The sequence below is a fragment of the Sinocyclocheilus rhinocerous genome, unplaced genomic scaffold, assembly GCF_001515625.1.
Source record: "Sinocyclocheilus rhinocerous isolate Xijiao unplaced genomic scaffold, SAMN03320098_v1.1 scaffold2938, whole genome shotgun sequence".
Lineage (NCBI taxonomy): Eukaryota > Metazoa > Chordata > Actinopteri > Cypriniformes > Cyprinidae > Sinocyclocheilus > Sinocyclocheilus rhinocerous.
The window spans coordinates 68,660-90,213 of record NW_015638564.1 but is presented as its reverse complement, the minus strand read 5'-3'; the positions used below and the strand labels follow the sequence as shown (position 1 = coordinate 90,213).

Sequence of the window (21,554 nt, the reverse complement as noted above, 5' to 3'; positions counted from 1 at the left end):
TTTTTTTTTGCAAATGATGACCTACATTTTGGCCATTTTAAGATACTCTCATATATTTATTACTTCCTTAGAGTTATACATTTGTGTGATCAATCCAAGCTCATTTTTACACACTTTCTGTAGTTTCTATTAATATTTCAGTTAGTCCATTGTGACCAAATGGAGTGACATGTGAGACAACTCAAATGAACAATGAGGGATGGTTGACAGAAACTGACCCCAGATTGAGACAGGCATAAAACACATGTCAAACACATTAGATGTCGCAATCCAGTTGGGCCAAAGCCTGATTTACAACGGAGGGATATTAAAAAACCCTTAAAGTAAGCTCTCAGAAATGGAACCGATTTGCAGAAAACCACATCCAAACAGCTCTCAGCAAATTAAGTGTCAAGAAACTGGAGAGAATTTGAGAAGGGTGAGGGGCAAAACGTGAGCATGTGGAAGCAATTACGGGCTGCAGGCGGGATCTGTTAGCTTTCGGCTTACTGGGTGCCTCCACACTGCTGATCCACCAGCCAAGCCTGTTTCCACAATCAACCAACCCCATAATACTACCTCCTCAACTGACTACAAAACCCTCAGGAGCGTCATATAATGCTGCTTTCTCTATGCATCTCTGGTAGGGAGAGGAAAAAAAGTGTGAATCTTGATTCAGGCTGTGACTCGTTTGCTGAGACCAAAAGGGGAAATCCCATATGGAATTGTAGAGCGTGGAGAGCTCGATACTACATCTGGGAGGGGTCAGGAGGTTATTGATATTGTTAGACTTTGGGGACCGCTGGAAACGCATAAATAGCTGGAAGACACACAGTGATCTTGCAGTCTTCCTCTGAATGCCTGGGCACAGGTGACCTCCACTCAACTTTTCTGCAGAAAACCTCATCTGTCTCTGCAAACCCTGTAAGTGCTTTCTTTAACTATATGTTTTATTCATGCTGCACAATGTTGAATGGCTTCTGCTTAATTTTGATCAATTCGAATCCTTTTTTTTAGGGCATATGCATTTAAAGGTAATATTTAAACACACTACTACTGTGAATGCATACTAAATTAATTTTGAATATTTTGAATATAATGACTAAATTAATTATCGTGCATGGTGCATGCAGTTGGATAATAATAATATAAATTAATGCAACAGTTTATGCTAATATAGTGATTTAAATATATATATATATATATATATATATATATAAAAAATACTATATTGAGTATCGCTTAACCAATTTCAACAAAGTATGCAATTTCATTGTCAATCCCTCTTTTGCTGAATATTGCATGTAAGAGTGCCTGGAAACACAGAGAGTGAATTTGGTTATCCTGACCTACATTCTTTCCTTCTTAGTCAGTGTATGACACAGTTATACCAAATCACTCACCCAGGAGCTTATGTAAAGTCTTTAATTCAACTGTTTTACCATTGTCAGTTTAGTAAGGAAGGTGTGATTCAAAGCTTTCAAACCTGGTTATGGCATGCATCCACATGCCTGGTAAAACAGTTTATTGTTCCCTCACAGAACCAGCATGGAAAAGATGACATCTTTGAAAGTGAACTGCTGGCTGCAGTGGCTTACCGGGACTCTGGCCCTGCTGAGTGGAGTCCCTGCAATGCCGGTCGACGTGGACCGCGTGTGCATGGCGCCGTCCGCAGCCAAGTACAGACTGACGTTTACCGGCCAGTGGACTCAGACTGCCTTCCCCAAACACTACCCTCTGTACAGGCCACCTGCTCAGTGGTCCCCCATCATTGGTGAGTGGGCTGATCTTATGAGTAAGAACAGGGTAGTAGTAACCATTATTCTTGTAAAAATGTTTAACATTTGCTGCACCCCTTTTTGGGTCTGTTCACCCAATCCTTTCACATTGTTCCTATTGAGGGGGTTTGACCCAGTAACTATGATTAACCCCTCCAAAGGAAGTCAAAACAAAGGTTAGGTGAAACTCTGCAGGACACCGGCCCTCCAGGACCGAGTTTGGACAGCCCTGTGATATACAAACGTAACATAAAGGTTCAAAAAGGGGGTTTCCACAGTGATGGCATAGAAGAACCATTTTTGGTTCCCCCAAAAACCTTTCAGGGAACAGTTCTTAAAAGAACAATTTTTTCTTCTTAGTGTAAAGAACATTTTGATAATCTGGAGAACTTTAGTGCAGTGGAAAGTTTTCATGGATGTCAAATGTTCATGAAACCATAAATGCCAGTAAAAACATTGATGTTTTTAAAGTTTTAACAATGTTTTATAAATTATTAGCCAATGTGCGTATTTTTTTTTTGCATGGCTGCTTGCTGATCGTTATTGGATTATGGCTAATATGGATAATAAAAATCATTATTTAAAACGTTCTTATAGATTTTTGTATATTATCACAAAAGTATATAAAAATACAGTAACACTGATAGTTGGCAGTGTTAAACTGTGCTTTAGGGATGCCCAAAATAATCTGGGTTGCTCAAGATTTTTGTCTAAAAATTTCCTATAAAATAAAGTCAACCCCTCACAAGCCACTGTATAACTCACACTCTGTTCCTATGGGTCTGAGCAAGACAATGATGGCAGAGCTTGGGCAGCATGATATGCACTGAAGTAGAAGTACACATCGAAAATAAATATAATTTTCATTTTAGGAGTAACTCACAGCTCAGACTATCACATCTGGCAAAGGAACGAGTACGCCAGTAATGGAGTGAGAGAGTTCTCTGAGAGAGCAGAGGCTTGGACCCTGATAAAGGAAGTGGAGGCAGCTGGGGAACGGATCCAGAGCGTCTATGGCCTCTTTTCAGCGCCAGCTGTGGTTGGAGGAACCGGTCAGGCAACCACAGAATTTGAAGTCTATGCAAGACACTCCTTAGTAAGTACACTGCAGTAGGTTAAAGCAAGGAAAAGTCTGAACCTTTCTTCAGCACCAAATCATGGCCCTGCATATGACGTATTTATATGCATATTATGCAGCTATATTTTACTCAAATGAATATCAAATCCAATTAGAAGGGTTTTCGGTTAGCTGGTCAGGCTGAAACACCCCGAGGCTGACCAGATCAACCAACTAAACTCTTATTTGGCAATACTGAGATACAGACTAGACCATCTTTGACCATCTACAGTAAGACCAGCAAATGACCATTGGCTGGTTTAAGCTGTTTTTTTTCCCAGTAGTTTTTAAATAAAAAAACACAGATGTTTTCAGTCAGAAGATGTGGACACTTCCATACTGTGTCCAAAGCATTCTTCTGGAACTGGCTCTCTACATGCACATACTTCACTGGCCTCCCAGGCATTCCATATAAAATATTATAGAGAGAATTGTAAATAATAAAACTTTCCTAATGAAAACCAGCCAGCAACTCATACTAGCTAATGAGCAAGCTAGAACCAGAGTGGAACAGAACACTAATGGTCTTCTTGTTTTGCAGCTGTCCTTCATTGTCCGCATTGTGCCAAGTCCTGACTGGTTTGTTGGAATAGACAGTCTAAACTTGTGCGAGGGTGATAACTGGATAGAAAACATAAGCCTAGATCTCTACCCCTACGATGCCGGCACAGATAGTGGTTTCACCTTCTCTTCACCAAATTTTGAGACCATTCCTCAAGACAAGATCACTCAGGTAATGTCTAAAAGCAGATAACCCTACAAGTCATATATATTTATAATGTTTTCCATGAAACAATGCTTCTTTGACCAGAATGAGCTGGTTTGCTGGTCTTTCTTTTTGGGTCAAGCTGTTCTCCCAGCCTGGCCAAGCTGGTGTTTAACTGGGCAACCAGCAGGTTTCCCAGCCTCACCAATTGAAAAGTTTTCAAAATTCAGCTTGACCAGACTTGGAGGCCAGAGGAGACCAGTAAACAATCTTAAGCAAGTTTAAGATGTATTTTTTTCAGCAGTTTGCCTACTTAGGGAACCAGTCACTGCTGAGAAAAAACAAACAAACAAACACTTAAACCAGCATAAGGTGGTTTGCTGGTTTAAGCTGGTTCAGTTTGTCAGTGGTCAAAATGCCTCCTAAAACCAGCAAACCGGACCACCTAACCGACATTTTTCTGCAGGGATGGAGGTCTTATTACAGATCTTGTTACAGATATGTCTTCTCTCAACAGATAATCGCATCATTCCCAAGTCACCCTGCAAACTCCTTCTACTATCCCAGACTGAAGCATCTCCCCCCAATAGCTAAAGTCTCCCTAACAAAGATCAAGAACAACCAGATCTTCAGCTTACCCATTCAGCCGACCCAGTCCAATCAGATTCCAAGTGGGAATGAAATAGATGGGTCTCTCATAAGTAAGCATTGGGAATTGTTTGTAAAAAAATTATGCTGTAATGGTCTGGCATTGTCTCCTCATACAGAACTTATTCATGATATACTTGCATTTGAATCTTAAATGCATGTATTCCGTTTTCAAGGGAAACACTACAAATCCGTAGAGAGAACTTGTGGTGATTAAATTGCGGGCTGTAGAAAGGTTTATCCACTCCCATGGTAACCAACACAACAAACTGCAAACACGATAATGGAGGCCAACCCGTTTAAAAGTTTTCTGCCACTCAGAACTCAGGAAGTGTTTGTCATGTGTTTTCCTACTTGTACACAAGTCTGTGATAGATATCAACCTTTTTACAAGGTCAGGATTTCTGGAAAGCATCGGTGAACCAAGAGATCTCTCTATGCAGGTTCAGGATGAGAAGCAATTATTTCAGCCCTAAACTTTAATTTATCATAAAACATTAAATTAAATGCTAAATTAAAGTGATTTAGCATTTAGGCAACTTTCCTTTTTTTTTTATACTTCACAAATAATATAAATATTTGGTTACACTTTATTTCGATAGTCCACTTTAGACATTCTACTAACTAACTATAAGTAACTTTGTAACTACATGTCAACTACATGTCAACTAATTCTCATTAATTTGCAACTACATGTCTACTAACTCTCAGAGTAGACTTAGGGTAGGTTTAGGGTTAGTAGAATAAGTTGACAAAGAAAGTGTTAGAAGATATTAAGCAGACAGTCTACTAATACTCTAATTACTGCTAGTTGACATGTAGTTGCAAAGATACTTACTGTTAATAGAATGTCTAAAGTGGACTATCGAAATAAAGTGTTACCAAATGTTTTACAAATAATATGAATATAAATGCTTAGCCCGAAACATTTTCATGGCAATTTTAATGAAAGTTTTGGCAAATTGGTGACAAACTCATTTGAATTAGTACAATTGTCATTCATACGTTTTCATACAAACTGGTTGGATCATGCTTCTTGCTTGTTTTTTTTTTCTTTTCATTTTCACACGACTCAAATAGTACAAATTCATATGAATTTGCCACCAATTTGTCAAAAAACATAAACTAGTTATGTTTTCTTGAGATCAAGTTGCTAAACCTTATTAGCCCCATTTAATTGGGCTAATAACTATTTGGGGGCTGTCATGGCCTAATTGTTAGAGAGATGGACTTGTAACCCAAAGGTTGCGGGTTCAAGTCTCGGTAGATTGTAGGTGGGGGGAGTGAATGTACAGCAAGGCACCAAACTCCCAACTGCTCCCCGGGTGCCGCAGCAAAAATGGCTGCCCACTGCTCTGTGTGTGTGTTCACTACTCACTGCTGTGTGTGTGCACTTGGATGGGACAAATGCAGAGCACAAATTTCGAGTATGGGACACCATACTTGGCTACAGGTCACTGTCACTTCACTTTTTAAAGGAATAGTGCACCAAAACAAGTTTTGATTGGGTGATTTTATTTTAATGAACTACAATTATTATTAACAACTACAATTATTTGTTCCCAGTTCTCCTCAAATTATTAGTACTAATCAACATCTCTTTTTCTACAGATACCCCTCTGGACTGTGAGGTGTCTGTCTGGTCACCTTGGGGTCTTTGTAAGGGTCAGTGTGGTGAGAAAGGGGTAAAACACAGAACCCGCTATATTCACATGCATCCTGCAAACAATGGGGCTGCCTGCCCACCCCTAGAGGAAAAGAAGCTCTGTATCCCTGACAACTGTGTGTGAAAATAAAGAGGACCTACCATCCATACCTCATCCACAGGGAAGAATCTACTGGTTAACAGCTTTAAAATGAGACATTGTAAAGGGAATGACTTTGTTCTTTTAAAGCTATGATGTTGCGGGTGAGCTAACAAGCTTAAATGTGGTAATGAACAGGCTAGGCAACATACCCCAAGTTAAAAAGAAGACTGAAGTACCCAAAGTAAATTCTCAGTAAGTGTATCACATTTGAGAGTAAAATATGAGGAACTGCAGATGTCAAAAATACTTTCAATACAGCAATATTTGCTCTAATAGCAGGAGTTTATAGGCTGAGTTTGCTGTAAGTGTCGCACACTGTCCTCATGCACTGTTCATGGAGTCTGGTGCTCTCTGGTGGAAAAACAAACTCACCATTGACATGATCAAGCTCAGTAGTCGAGATAAACATCTTCAGTAAAAAATACTCTGTTCTCCTCAAAATATGCTGCATCAGTGGATGATATCTGTACATTAATTGCAAAACTGTATATAAAGTTGTACATACAAATAAATAAAACAAGTTTCTTTTTCATGCTTGTGTGAAAATGTATTATACTTTTCTAAAAGATACCTTTTTGTGAAATATTTGGCTCGAAAACTGTGATGTCTTTCTAATAAATGACATTTGGTTTGATATTTTGTTTTCTAATGCACAACATTTTCAAGTGTGACACGGTGTCTAAATAGTTTTTGGGCTGGACTGTACTATATTTCTTAACAAAGCAAGACAGGTAATAGGTTGACTATTTCTATCAACATATTTAGGTTTCTCCCTAGTCTTATCATTACTTTCTGATTACCTTGTTTAAACGTGACTCTACAAACAGCAGCTGAAGATTTCTCACACTAAGCCTGCTGGGCACATAAAGCTTTACTAGTGTCGTGTTATTGTTACTTGTAACTTTCTTACCTTAAAAATGAATTGTTTTACAGTAATGAATGTGAGGCTGACAGGCCTGCTGCTAGCCAGTTTTGTCATTTTGGCTCCTGCGATGTATTTTGATTTAGGGGAACAGGAGGAAAAGTGTATCATTGAGGAGATTCCAGAGGACACACTTGTGTCAGGTCAGTGAAGATGAATTGTGCTGTTATACAATGCTATACATATTTGCTCTATTACACAAGACGAATCAGTTATTTGATCCTGAATGGGCCCGGAACACTTCTCCTTATATACTGCTCCCACTAACAGGTGATTTAATATACAATTTGAAAATATAATCCTACTTTTAATATGTGTAGAACCTTTATTGTTGACTTTATGTTTGGGCTTTTGTTTGTTTGTGGTCCAAACATCAAGATAAATTCTGGAGGCAAACGTTTTCGATAATTGGTGTGATACATTTGGCCCACTCTTATCAAGACTACACTGTAAAAAAAAAATCCGTAAAATTGACGGTAAAAAAAACGGCAGCTGTGGTTGCCGGAATTGTACCGTAAAAAATACGGTAGCAACATTTTAGGTTTTACAGTTTTATCTTAAATTTACAGTTAAATACCATAATTTCATTAACTGATATAATGTTAATATACCAACCTATTGATATACTGAAATCTGTTTTGTACCTTGTAATACACTGATAACCACCAAAAGCAGGGGGTAATGAGATACACACGATGAACCAAAGCCCATCACAAGCAGCTTTTAAATAATAACATATATAGAAGGTGCACAGTTTCATTCACACAAACACCAAACACCATCATGGTGACACACACGAAACTGAAATAATGCAATACACATTCATTTAACAACATTAGGTGTAACACACAACCCTAATATACAAAACTGATAAGAAAAAACTAAGAAGAAACATAGTTATTTCAACAAAAAAAACATCAAATTTGAAATGTAATGCAGGGAATTCTGGGAATGTCAATTTACGGTTATTCACTGTAAATTATACGGTCTTTTTCACTTTCAAAAACGGTATACTACCGTAAAATTACATGTAATGTCCAATACAGTTTTTCACCGTATATAGAAGGGGAATTTACCGTTAACCATTTAACAGGTTTTTACTGTAGCATTTTTACAGTCTTTTACCATTAAATTCACGGTCATTTTTTACAGTGTACAACAGCCAAGTCAGAGACTATTTAGGGGCTTATATCTACTAAACGGATCAGAGATCTGACCAAAATAGTGGTACAAAAATATTGTCAATTTGTTTATTTAAAAAAATAATAATTCAGGTAAAAAGTGCATTATCATAAGTAATTAAAATATGTCGTACCATGACATCTAGAATTAAAAGGGACTGGAATATAATGGTTATGGAAACTACATTTTGTGGAGTAAAAACACAGACCTCACAAAATAACAGAAATTTCATTTTCATGTGGTGAATGATCCATTTAACTCTTTATTCCAGCAAGATTTGAACATGTATCAATAGGAATTCAGTTTTGTGGGTCATGGAGTAAAGGTACTGTAGTGCACTGCACATAGAAAGTAGCTACACTGGTCCTAACGTACTGTAAAAATGTTGTAATAAGGACTATAGTATCATTGACTATTGGTTTCTCCCTTCAGGCGTCTTTCTGCTAGAGCACTGGGATGAAAATAAGAAGGCCAATATCCAACACCTTGGTTTAACCGTGACTGTGAGAGACCCTGACCATGCGGTCTGAAGCATTCAACTCTTCAAATAAACTCTGAACTGTAACCACCTGCAACAATTCCTGTGATGTGTTCTGTCATATGCAGGTGGTCTTGTTAAAACGCTTTGGAAGATATGGAAAATTCACCGTTACCTCCCATGCTTCGGGTCAACATTTCTTGTGCATGCAGTCCAACTCCACCAGGTTCTCTGTGTTTGCTGGAGATCGTTTGGTGAGTTGTGAAATGCTGTGGCCTCATATGTTGAATTTTAAAATGTCAGATATAGTTGTGCTTTTACTATTCTCTTTATGTACAGAAAGTGCATTTAGATGTCCAGATGGGCGAGCATGCCATTGATCCTAATGCTGCGAAGGCAAAGGACACTATGAAAGCAATGGAGTACAACTTGCAACATCTCATTGACCAGATGCGTTACATTAGCAGGCAGCAAAATTTCCAAAGGGTAAGCAAACACAGGCAGGATGGCCTGACAACAAAATGTTACCATATTAATTGCTTGCCAGGATCAGAATAAGAACCAGACCGAGTGTCATCTGTCCACGTTTTCCAAGGGGTACTCACTCTCTGGTGATTATGTGCAATTTGTATGTGTTTATTTTACTGCAACCAGGAACGTGAGGAGAAGTTTCGCCAAATGAGTGAGGAAACAAATGGAAACGTTTTGCGGTGGGCCATTATTCAGACATCAATACTCCTCTCTGTTGGAATCTGGCAAATGAAAAACCTCAAAAACTTTCTCATCGAAAAGAAGTTGGTTTAGCTTTACGAAATGACTAACTGTGTGTCTGGACAACTGTAACATTGTTTGAAGCATAATGTTGAAGTCTAAATGACTTCATCTGAGCATAAACATCTGAGCATTTACCCTGCAGTGAGAATGTTTCATAACTGAAGTGATTTTAATAAATCCATAATACTTATTAAATACCTATAGATTCTTCTCTTTGTGTTTTATTCCACTCTAACAGTGTGTTCAACCACGAATATTTATTTTACAAAATCTACATATTTAATTTAGTTTCCACTAACATATCAAGCCTTTTAACTACGTTTATTAATATAAAACTATCAACACCGCCATCAAAAAAGAAGATACAGTAACAGAAATATAAATGTTGTTTGTTTGATTGATTGACTTAACAGTAAATATTTAATTCATTATGATTTAGGATCGTCGCAGTATTTTGGCGGAAACTACGGTCACCATTGCTCTTTTTCGGAGGAGTGCGCGATTTCGTAAACGTGACGTTGTCGTTTCAAAAAGCATCCGAAAATCTGCTAATTATTTATATGATAACTAGTAGCCTAAACCTGCAATTTAGTGTACACACGACTGGTATAAATCTGGATAGCGTGTAAAAAAGACACAGGTGTGTAATTTGAGAGATTTAGTGATCACAGAACTTTCGTGAAGTCGTCAGGGACATTCTTTTACATTATTTTGTATATTTGGCTCAAACGCTATAGGCCTACATCCACCTTTATTTTTTACCCCCGTTTGATGTACATTTAATCGGTTTATCTTTTTGATTTTCACATTTCTAAGTCAATCATTCTTCCTTCACAAGTGAGAAAACAGTAGATATTTTAAACCCAGTGCTTTAAAATGAATTAATTAAGCACTCGAGATTGATCGGTTTGCTTTGAAATGATATGTGTGATCTTAATAACACATAGGCTGTGTTTCAAAACCGTGTGAGCAGTCTAGAGAGGGTTCTGGCAATAACAGGTGCATACAGCATTTGACTGGCATATGGTGATATATATTATTTATAATAACCTATTATATTATACATAATTATAATTAGTATTAACATTATAAATTATATATGAAATTATAATTTTACATTAACATTATATTTAAATTATATATTCAGATTTCAAAATGGTATAATGGTGCTGTCTTTACATATAGTGAGAGCATGAATTTTTACATATAGTGAGCACTTTACATATAGTGAGAGTGTGGATATACTGGCCTCTGCTGGAAGTAATATAGTTTTACAGAGAGGTGTCTTTGTTTTCCCCTTTAGGAAAGCAGGGCGTATGCCTCATTTGCAAAGCAAAGTGTCAGATCTCCCCACTGTCTGATAACGTAAGATACAAAAGATGTGTGTGTGTGTGTGTGTGTGTGTGTGTGTGTGTGTGTGTGTGTGTGTGTGTTTTGATGATGATTCATTTGAATGAACTGTGCCACTAATCTGTGTATTGTTCTCATAGAGCAGCTCAGAGGTTCGAGAGCTTTTCTCAGATATCAGTTCAGTTGCAGTCAAGTACTTCTCAGAGACAAGCAAGGTAATCCTATACATAAATGAATGAGTTGAATGCAGCTATGTTAATCATGAACTTATGGCATAAAGACATATTTATTATGCTCTGCATGTTTCACAATTCCAGGCCAGACACCAGAAAAGTTTATTGGCCCACTATCAGCACAAGGTGAGAGCATCCTGTCCTTAACATGACTAGCTCTGATACTTGGATATGGTAGATGCGGTTACGCCTTCTTTCTTTGCGTGAATATTTGGGCGGCGTTATGCAAATCTTCCCAGATAGTGATGTAGATATGTGGGGGCGTGTTAGAACGAGCCGTTTTAGGTAGGCGTGGCTGACTCTTAACTTTTATAAAGAATATCTCTTTGGATTTGAGACTTTAGTCTTTGCAACTTTACAGATCTTCTTTATGAACCAAGAGCTTGTAACACTCCAAAGAGAAAGGAAAAATTTTAATCGCATCATATGACCCCGTTAACTAACATGCACAAGGTAAGAAACATTTTAACAAAATCAAATTAATGTTGAATAAAACAGATTGAGAGAATGAAGGAGGATGGCCTGAAAATGCAACAAGAGATGCAGAAGATGTCCAGATGCATGAGTACTGCATTAGCGCAGTCATTTCTTTTTGTATTTTTGCCTCATTTCTGTTGTTTTCTAATTTGTGCAGGAAACTTTCAGAACAGAATGCCTACATATCAAAGTTAGAGATGACTGTTCAAAATCAAAGGTATGTCAATATGATCTATGGAAATTTGGACATTTTTGTGTCTAACAAGAATCAAACCACAGAGGATTAGAGTAGATGCACCTTTGGCAGTCCACGTCCAGTCTTTAGTATATGTGGAAACTACTGTATGTGTCTAGTGTAATTTTCTAGTGTCATTTTTCATTCTTCTTGGCAGAATTGCTTAATCTCAGTTAGTTTGCATGGAGATCACGGGTGGACAGCCTTTGTCAAGTCAACCCATAAATGCTCAGTTGGACTGAGAGCTGGACTCTGACTCCAGCTGTCTTTAAGCCACTCTTCTGTAGCTGTGGGGTCACTGAAAACAAATGTTCTCCCAAATCTGCAGTTGTCTTGGCTGCAGGTTTTTCTGTATTTTAACATAATTTTACCAACCTTTCAGGGCCTGATGCAGAGAAGCATCCCCACAGCTTCATGGCAAACATTCACTACTGTTTATTTATTTACTTACTAACTTATTGAAATGCATTAAAGCAGTAGTTCACCCAAAAATGAAAATGACTGAAAATTGACTCACCATCAGGCCATTCAAGATGTAGATGAGTCTGTTTCTTCATCATTGCAGATTTGGAAAAAATTTAGCATTACTGTACATCACTTGCTCTTAGCAGATGTAATGCTAAATTACTCCAAATATGTACTGATGAAGAGAGCTGAACGATGGCATCACTGAATCATCAATGAACTGTCTTTAGCTGGAAAAATGACTCTTTGTTATTGTCCACTTGCATGACAAACTATTTCCTGTTTGACACCGTAAAGCTGCTTTGACACAATTATTGTATTGTATAAAAAAAAAAAAAAACATCTCATCTCTTGGATGGCCTGGGGGAAAGTAAATTTTCAGCAAATTTTCATTTTTGGTTGGATTATTTCTTTAATACTTTTATTCAGAAAGGATGCATTAAATTGATCAATAACAATAGTAAAGACATTTATAACATCTTTACAAAAGATTTCTACTTCAAATAAATACTGCTGTTATGAACTTTTTATTCATCATAGAATCCTGAAAAACATTAAGCAGCACAACCGGTTGTGATTAGAAATGTTTCTTGAGCAGCAAATCAGTATATTAGAATGATTTCTGAAGAATCATGTGACGCTGAAGACTGGAGTAATGACTCTGAAAGTTGAGCTTTACTGAATGAATTACATTTTAAAATATATTCAAATAAAAATAAAAAAATTCAAAGGCAGCGAATGCTTTTTATATGCATTGTAAATGGGGCATGTATTCTTCTGACAACATGTAATGCTGTATGGATGTAGGAACAGAGGATCTGAAGAAGAGAACACTGTAAACATGTACTTTATTAATGTAACACTTGTCATTGAAAACATTCCAGTTCAAGACTGGCATTACAGTCCAACCGAGATTTAACCTACAGTCAGCAAGTCAGAGACAAGGTGCGTTTTAGCTTGTTTTTAGCTCTCTTTAGTGCTGTAAGGCAGGGCAGTGCACAGGGGGGTGGCCCGGTGGCTAGAGCCACTGCCCCTTTGCCCTCATCAGCTGAGTTGCCCCTCTCACCATTCCCCCGCCCTCCCCCGCTCAAAGCGGTCTGTTCCCGCTCCGCTAAAGATCCGCTGATTCCGGTAATCCGCTCCGTGTTTCCCCGCCCGCTCCGCAGCATTTCTCACGATCTGTGTGCTGCTCTCTGGAGTGGAGACCACAGTTCCCAATGTCGTTGCATTAACGGGTAGATGCATTACAATCCACATTACAGTTAATGGATGATTAGCTGAATTAGTAATTTGGTAGTTTGTTTTTGTATTTCTGTCGGTAATGATTTGCTCTCGGTCTTTTAAAAGTGATAACAACAAAATATCCACGTTCTTAGAATTAGAATGTCTAATCAAATTATTGTACCCGATCATATCTAATATAAATAACACAAAATTCGCTGTTGTTGACACACTTTGTAGACAAAAAATAATAATAATGCCTTCGCAAAAAAGGAGAGAAAGAGCGAAGGGAGGCTGCTAAAGGCAGTTCAACACTGCAAACATGAATAAAGCTCCAGCATCCCTTACGAAAAAGAAGTTTATTCAAGTGTGCTATTAGTATACTACTTTTAAACTAAAAATAGGAAAGTATACTTTTAGTCTACTTTTTATGTACTTCTCAGAAATGGGCTTTATGTACTTCTCAGAAATATATTAAAATGACATTTAAGTATACTTGACTTGTACTTAGAAAAAGTCTAAATATATTTCAGCTATAATTGTGCTCCTAGAATCCGTGTTTTCATTGTTATACTGTAGAGGGCGCTAGTACACATCTTCTGTACAGAATTTCCAAAAAACACAAGTGAAGAAGAAACCGAAACAACAGATGCTTCCACATGTATTCTAACACGATCATCAGACATAAAACAGTATCAAAACTATGTAACATTATGGAATAAAATGTCGACCAATGAAGAGGTAATAATGACTGTCAAGCTTTGGGACGTTGATCGACTTTATCTACGTTTTGATTATCATTCTGAATCCAATTAATAGTCTTTTTTCAGCTTTTTGTTCAAAATGTTGTTTATTTCTGGATTTTTTATTTATGAAACTTATCCAAATTCAAGTGTTTAAAAAAATAATGCATGAAGCTAGAATAAAATGTTTTTGTTTACAAGCACATTCACAGAGGTCTGGACCTCGGTGGCCTCATAGCTGGTTACGGGCCTGGTTAGGGGTAATATTTAATTGTTTGCATTTCTGAAACAATATGTTGAACAGTAAAGTTGTAGCCTTCCTAAAAACAAACTAAACATAGGTTTAGGCCATTAGGGACTACAGGTGGAAAGATATATCTGATTATAATGCGATGAAAAGCATTTTCTGGTTCTTATCAGAGAAGGATTTGGTGCACTTGGACACTGTCCCTATCAAATAAACTACAAAATATGTATATATGATAAACTAAACCAGTAATATCACTGTCACGGTTTTGTGTAGAATGAACTCGCACGAAGATGAAAGTAAAAGTCTTTAATATTATCCACATAAGGTAATCCACAGCAGGCAGGCATAAGAAACTCGTACATGTTGACGAGACCGGACAAAGAAACACTGACCTGAATACATGCAGAAGCAGGCTCAGAGAGAGAGGGAGAGCCCATTCTTATCAAAAGAGGGGGGGGGCGGAGTCAAAAGTTAACATTTTTATATTATATTATATTATTTTTATTTAAACAATTATTATCAAACAATTATATTCATTTAGTAACATAAATATATCTTAGTGTAGGATATCTTTAGAGTTTTATTAATTCATTATTTTCTTGTCGATCCACCAGTTCACATTTACAACTGCGTCTTTTCTGCGTAAACATAAGGGTCGTTTTTGGCTTTGGTCTAAAAATAAAGAGCAGAAGAGCTTATTGAAAAATGCAAATTCATTCTGTGCCAGCAGGTGGCGCTTTTCGCCAGTAACCATTTCTCCCATAACCGCAGTAAACAAAACAGCGCAGCACCTGACTTTGAAACTTGCAGCGCTCATATTTAATCAATTAAATTGCCTTTTGAAGTGTAAGCTATATAATCTCATTATAAATGTAAACATTCATTTACATATTTAGTTTTTTTCACTGCACCACCTGAGTCTTCTCCTCCCATTTCTACCAGTGATCATTGTTTGATTGGACAAATGGGTTAACAATTGTATGCGTCGATCGTGTGAGAAAGATGCGTTTCATACAAGATCTGCCAACTGGACAACCTTGGAATTTGTTGTCGTGATTATTCATATAATGAGGTTGGCCCATACAAATTACGGGAGTTTGACCGGAAGCGAATGTAGCAAACATATAAAATACGCCTAGTGGGATTTTTAAAATTTTTTTATAGAAAGATTAAAAATACAGGAGAAATACAGGAAAATATTTAAACGGGATGATAGCGGGATAGAATGGTAAAATACGGGAGAATCCCGGGAAAAACGGTAGGGTTGACAGGTATGGTCCCAGTTTCCCCGGTGACAAAAATTCCCTATTCTTCCCCACTCTCAATGTCACGATCCTTGTCCTCTGCTAGCCTGTGAGTATATGATCAGCTTTCATCTCTAAAGAAGGTTTAAACTAAGTTCTAGTGTGTAAGTAAACCTTTAGAACAACTTGTAAAAAGTCCTGTAGTTTCACATTTCACTGTTTCATAATTCTTTATTTTTATATTTGATTCAGTAATACTAAACTGTTTCATAATCAACTGTACAGAACAAAACTGACATGACAGAGAAATGTATACCTTATTTAATTACATTCCAGTCGACTGCGTTTGATGGTTTCTTTGAAAAACCATTAGCATCCCTTATGAAAGTCTATGAAATATTATCTCTCGTGTCTGTTTTCTCAGAATAGTCTGTGCTTTAATCACTGAATGACTTGCTTGTGATTGTAACATTTGTTTGGTTGTTCTTTCTCAGAGCTGATAGCATAATCAACAGAAGGGGGCACACTCACACAGTAAACTTCCTTTATTTTTCTGTATACTTATCCTTGTGTCATTTACTGTTGAGTATACACAACCCTGTCGTGATATATACTTCTGTTTTTCCATCTAGCCAGATGTCCTGAATAGAATTTGTCTTAGAAGCTCACCAAAGGACTGCCGCATAGGTTTGTCAGCACTAGAGATCCACTGTTATTCTAATTTCAGATACTCATCATGGCTGGTTTTGGTTTTCAGTTACCTGAACTGCAATGTTATGGATATCCTGGACCAAGCTTGTTGTGGCTAATTCAATATCAATTACTTTCACTATTTACATTTGATCCCTTTCAACAAAAATTATTAGCTAATGAATTAAAAACTACTAACTTCACTCAAAATAGTCATATAAAAAGACTTTACAATGCATATAGCAATCAGACCTAGTATTATTATTAACAACGACATTTTCATTAACTGAAATAAAAATTAAAACTGAAACCCTAGTAAAATATATGTTCATCCTTCAAAACTAGCTGAAAAGTAATAATTGCAACAAATTATTTTAGTACGAGAAATATTATAATAGAATATTATAAAACCTGAAATTAAGGTTTAATGCAGGCCTTTACATTCAGCCTGCAATAAACTTTAAAAGATGGCACTAGACTGTGCTAAAAAATGAACCTAAAATACTAAATATTAAATACAAAAACTAAAATCAAAACAAAATAGTCAGAAACTAGAAAAAAAAAAAGAAAAAAAAAACTTAAACTAACAACGAACTGTAATAAAAAATACATAAAAAATCTAAAATCTAAATTCAAAAATATAATAACCCTGATCTCACCATAATATAATTATTGCTGTTTCATTTAATTATCAATCATAAGAGATTAAAACACACTAATCGGGTACTATTGTTTTAGGCCATTAGTTGGAAAGGTCTAAAATATATCAAACAATTTTCTCTGCAATAACTAGAGTGAGTATTTCTATATGAATGTATACAAATACTCACTGTAGTTAATGCAGAGAAATAAAATCTTAAAAAAAAAAAACAGTATAAAACAATAACCGAAGATGTTTGTCTGAGGCATATTTATATAGACCAACAATTACAAAATAGAGCAGACAGTATTAGAGAGCACATCTTGTGTGAACAGTATCATATACAGACAGGTTTTATTTTTCCTCACATTTTGTGCTGATTGTTTCATGTGAAATAATGGGCATATGTATATAGTTCAGTCATGAAACTCTAGATGGCGCAGGCTGACGGGTTGTTAACGTAACCGATGATATTCAGAGAGTTAAACGACTTGGCACAGCTGATTGGTTCATGCTGCATATGCAGCCAATGAGCTTACTGCCTTGCATTTATATGGCTGGCTAGCATTCACTTGAGATTTCCTGCACCGCGCTTTCTCTTTTCCTGCAACGCGAGTTCTCTGAAACCCTCCACCTTCCCCAGTTCCACCTGTATAGATCAGCTACGGGGTTATTTTATATGCTGTTTGTGCAGCAGCAGTATGTCTTAAATACTCATGCACCGTATCGCCATATGCATTGGCAGTAGCAAGTTCCTGTACTTGCTTGCAGCAGCAGCAATAATCTACAACTACAGCAATAGCCAACGGCAGCAGCAATTCAGCAGCAGCGTAGCAGATCTATTCCTCCAAGACCAAATACATTAACTTTGTCATATCCATCACCATGCTAAAATCTTCCGAGAGTTGTCATGATTGAACTATACTTAAATCCAATTAATAAAAAGCTAAAACACTGTATTTACAGTTTTACAGACTTTCATTAAAAAGCAATTGGTTTTGATAATACTAATTACATTTTTCCAGTGGCAAATATATCAGCCACCATTTAATTAAATTTTTATTTTTGGATTCCTCTCAAAAGAGTAGATAGTGCTTTTGACATGTCAAAGCAGCACTCATTTCTCAATGATATCAACAATCCATTTATACAATCTGGCTGTATACTTCGTTCTGCAGTGAATGGTCTCTTCCATTTAGGTACAGTTCCTCACAGAGCATCAAGTCAGAGCACTATGGGTAGCCATTCAGCACCGCTGTCAGGTATTTCTTCCACTAAAGAATGACTCCACTGTCTTGTATCTTGGAAAACTATTCTATCTTACTATGGATGCCCAGAGTAACTCGAGAAGTATCTCTCGCAGTAGGGAATTCTCCAGTGGTCTACGGGAGCCGGTGATAACTCCATCCCATAATGTGGCCTACCGCAGAGAGTCACCATGGGAAACGCCTGTGTTCAAACTGTGTGCAAATACGGCTCTGTGTCCTCCCTGGGACGCCCGCCATGACATACACTCCGGTCCAAAAGCAATACGGATAATCACATCTCAAAATATTTTTATATGTCACAAAGCTGTGCTATTTTTACCAGATACTTTTAGGCAAAAGGCATCAGGCCTATTAATGTAATCACCATCCAGGCCTGTAGTCAAGCAATGAACACACTGCAGCGCTGACCTGTAACTGACTCTCTTATGATGCCGCAATGCATTAACGCTGCCTCTCAATGAATAGTGAACATCTGTGCTCTTGTTTCCATAAATGTATGGTAGCAATATTTTAGATGTAAAGTCGGCAACACCAAAGCTCCAAAAGTATCAAAAAATTTATTTTTTAAAAAGACTGTCGCATAGCATATGTGACGTTTCGAGCACGCAACGCAGGCTCTTCATCAGACAAAAAAATAAATAAAAAAAAATCACAGACCCTTGTTGAACAGTTTGTGAGTGGGAATTTTAATATGCCATATTGCGCATGACTCGCATTGTGTTAGCAGCATGTGCTGTTAATCACATCCAAAACGCTCTCTGCAGCATGTTTCTCCTCTAACAACACACTGATGCCATTGTACTGAGGTGTTCAAACCTTGTTCACATTGATTAAAATGATGCATCTGATAATGTGGTTTGAGTTTGTTTGGGGTTTTTCTGTTGTTTCTTGTTTGTTATCTTGGTATGTCATCAAAGATGAAGTTGTGAGAGTCATCTAATCAAATCTTGGGTTCATCCAAACAAATCAGCTGGGGTTTGGAAGGTGGGCTAACTGAAGGCCTGCTCAAAACTCGCTGCTAATGCAGTAGGTCTCTATATATATATATTCAAAATATTTTGCCATATGTGAATAAAAAGGTAAATGGCATCCAAAACAACAATGGACTAAACCAACTTTCATTGTTAAAAAGAGAGAGAAAAAAAAAGTCATACAGGTTTGGAACGACATGAGGGTAAGTAAATGACAGAATTTTCATTTCTGGGTGAACGATCCCTTTAAATATTTGAACAAACCCTCAGCTACACGTTTGAACAATAGTAATAGTAATGCTTGACTTGGCAAACAGCACTAATGTTGGTCACTCACAGCCAGTGTGTAGGCTAATCTAATGTAACATTTGGAAAACTAGCCATAATGCCCAAAGAGGAGCAAGTAAATGAGGAATATTTACAGTCGCAGCGCTCCTTCCTGCTGCAGTCCCAGAGCTCTTATTACTTATGGAAAACCGCAAGTGCTAAATGAGTTCCAGGACCTTCAAATGTCAAACGCCTCCAGGTACTCCAAATATTTTATATTGTCTAAAAAAACAATCCTTATAAATCTAGTGGCTGCAGAGCAGATGGACACTTGAATCTGAAGTGAATCTGAAGAGCTGTGACAGCGTAAAGTGTGAAGTGAAAGAAGAGACGGTTATACCTTGAGGGCCTTGACTGATCAAAAGACAGCAGAGATTGTTCCAGTGTCATATCTGCCATGTTACACAAGCTGCTGAGAAAGATGGCACAATTACGCTGAGTACAGCTCCTTAAAAGTTCGTCTTTGATTCGTTTAGGAGGTGAATGTCTCAAGGGGACAGGATATTAAGATATATTAAACAAATGTTTTTTAAACCGCAATGGCAGGTGACTAAGTAATTGCATAATAACAGTTACGTAGTTTCTTATGCTAAATGTATAAATCGTGCTTTTAATACAAATGTCCCTATTGTTCCTTTTTAAGTTTGAACAACAGGGATTCTATTATATATATAGGAATTATATTATATATGGACCTACATACACACACATATATGGTGCATGCTGCATATGGTGCATACAGTAAATGTGAAATGTTCTAGTGATTTGCTGTGCACTACGCATCCCTTCATATTACACTTCTTCTCACTCTACCTTTAATAGTCAGTGTTTCCTCTGGTCATTCTGCTAAAAGCACATCTGGTTGCTGTTTTCTCCTGATGTGGTGGTGTACTTTCGTATGGGGTACTGTGAGTGAGTGTGTGTGTGTTTACAATAATCACTTCCCACAATTACTACAAGGAAAAAAAAAACTTGTTGGAGGCAGTTAAGTTTCCAGGCTGCTCACCTCTTTGGAATGCAAAAGAAACTAAAGAAAAAATAAAAACTGTACCGGTGAGCACAGGCCCTTCAACAGTTTGATAAAGTCAAAAAATAATGAAGATAGAACTCAATTAGGCTTGCCTTGCTTATTAAAGTGGCGTGTTTGGTTTCAGTAGGGGAGCTTAAGGTGCCGTGCGTATGAAGTGCAGTATGTTATAATAGGTTCATGTGAGATATTGGCACACACACCTGGAACTCATTAGCCGTCCATATGCATCATGAGGGCTCACCGCTCCCCAACTCCATCTCTGGGACTGAAACTGTGCAGATTTTCAACAAATACAATTGTACACAGCTAATATAGCGCTAAACCTGGGATAGTCAGTTTTCAAGGTGACTGAAATGGTGGTGGCTTTGTGCATTTCATTGCATCACCACAAATCAAGCAGTGGTCGGGCATAACGTTTCAAATGGCTAACTATAGCTTGCCCTGAAATGGCTGTAATTGAATGCCTGGTTACATGTTTGGCTTATGAACTTTGGTAAAGTGGTGGCATGATTGAACAGTAGCTTAATTGTGTAGTACAGATGTTGAGGATGCATTATGCGCTTCATTAAAAGACATGCAGTTGTGTCATTTCAACATTAGAATGAAGCCGACAGTGAATGTGAGGGACAGTGTGGAAAAGACTCACTAAGTTTGGAATAGCAAACTACCATAGTGCTATGCATACTATTTTTTGCAGTACTTTATGCATATTGTGCAGATTATGTGAATGTTCTGTGAATAGTTTAGCACAATGTGCAGTGTCTTATTGTGCTCAGCGTTTCTTTTCCAGTGTGACAATTGAACAAGAAGAATCTTTTACTTAGCTTATTATTCTGTCAGGACCACTATCGTCAAAATGATAGATACTTGGCATAACGTTTGGTTTGGCGGTATGGTTCTGTTCTGGGCAAAAAACTCCCTGCCCGTCCATGCAGCCTGTCATGAATGAGCAGGGAGAGCAGCAATAATAACCCCACTAGGGTTAACAGAACAGAACAAGGCAGATATCATTAATGTA

General features: G+C 37.3%; 3 protein-coding genes across 4 annotated transcripts in view; all 3 read left to right on the top strand.

Moving 5' to 3' along the window:
• Positions 1–6,450, top strand: part of LOC107749713 (spondin-2-like) — a 9,333-nt gene extending 2,883 nt beyond the window's left edge. The window contains exons 1-6 of one of the 2 annotated variants that reach the window (XM_016564856.1): positions 574–903; positions 1,521–1,753; positions 2,630–2,853; positions 3,416–3,607; positions 4,098–4,281; positions 5,840–6,450. In XM_016564856.1, the coding sequence (XP_016420342.1) occupies positions 1,528–1,753; positions 2,630–2,853; positions 3,416–3,607; positions 4,098–4,281; positions 5,840–6,018 (1,005 nt within the window). In that variant the 5' untranslated portion in view covers positions 574–903; positions 1,521–1,527 and the 3' untranslated portion in view covers positions 6,019–6,450. Of the gene's footprint in view, positions 1–573; positions 904–1,520; positions 1,754–2,629; positions 2,854–3,415; positions 3,608–4,097; positions 4,282–5,839 lie in introns of those variants that run through there. The other variant, XM_016564857.1, reaches the window with a different exon arrangement.
• A 459-nt stretch (positions 6,451–6,909) lies between these two features.
• Positions 6,910–9,522, top strand: LOC107749712 (transmembrane emp24 domain-containing protein 11-like). The gene is made up of 5 exons (XM_016564855.1): positions 6,910–7,101; positions 8,573–8,664; positions 8,747–8,872; positions 8,958–9,104; positions 9,273–9,522. Exons 1-5 carry the CDS (start codon positions 6,954–6,956, stop codon positions 9,420–9,422), a joined length of 663 nt encoding a protein of 220 aa, XP_016420341.1. The 5' UTR covers positions 6,910–6,953; the 3' UTR covers positions 9,423–9,522.
• LOC107749703 (RING finger protein 212B-like) lies at positions 9,492–18,447 on the top strand. Its single transcript, XM_016564848.1, is given in 14 exon segments — positions 9,492–9,533; positions 10,340–10,391; positions 10,696–10,757; positions 10,883–10,962; positions 11,050–11,101; positions 11,474–11,556; positions 11,610–11,669; positions 13,037–13,077; positions 15,638–15,719; positions 16,105–16,144; positions 16,243–16,297; positions 18,140–18,197; positions 18,289–18,398; positions 18,401–18,447. Coding segments are annotated over 14 exon segments (864 nt in total).
• Positions 18,448–21,554: the final 3,107 nt, after the last annotated feature.

Coding starts and splice junctions, on each gene's coding strand:
- LOC107749712 (XM_016564855.1), top strand. CDS start 6,954: ATGAATTGTTTTACAGTAATGAATGTGAGGCTGACAGGCCTGCTGCTA. Junction 7,102..8,572: donor AGAGGACACACTTGTGTCAG/GTCAGTGAAGAT, acceptor TTCTCCCTTCAG/GCGTCTTTCTGCTAGAGCAC. Junction 8,665..8,746: donor TGAGAGACCCTGACCATGCG/GTCTGAAGCATT, acceptor TGTCATATGCAG/GTGGTCTTGTTAAAACGCTT.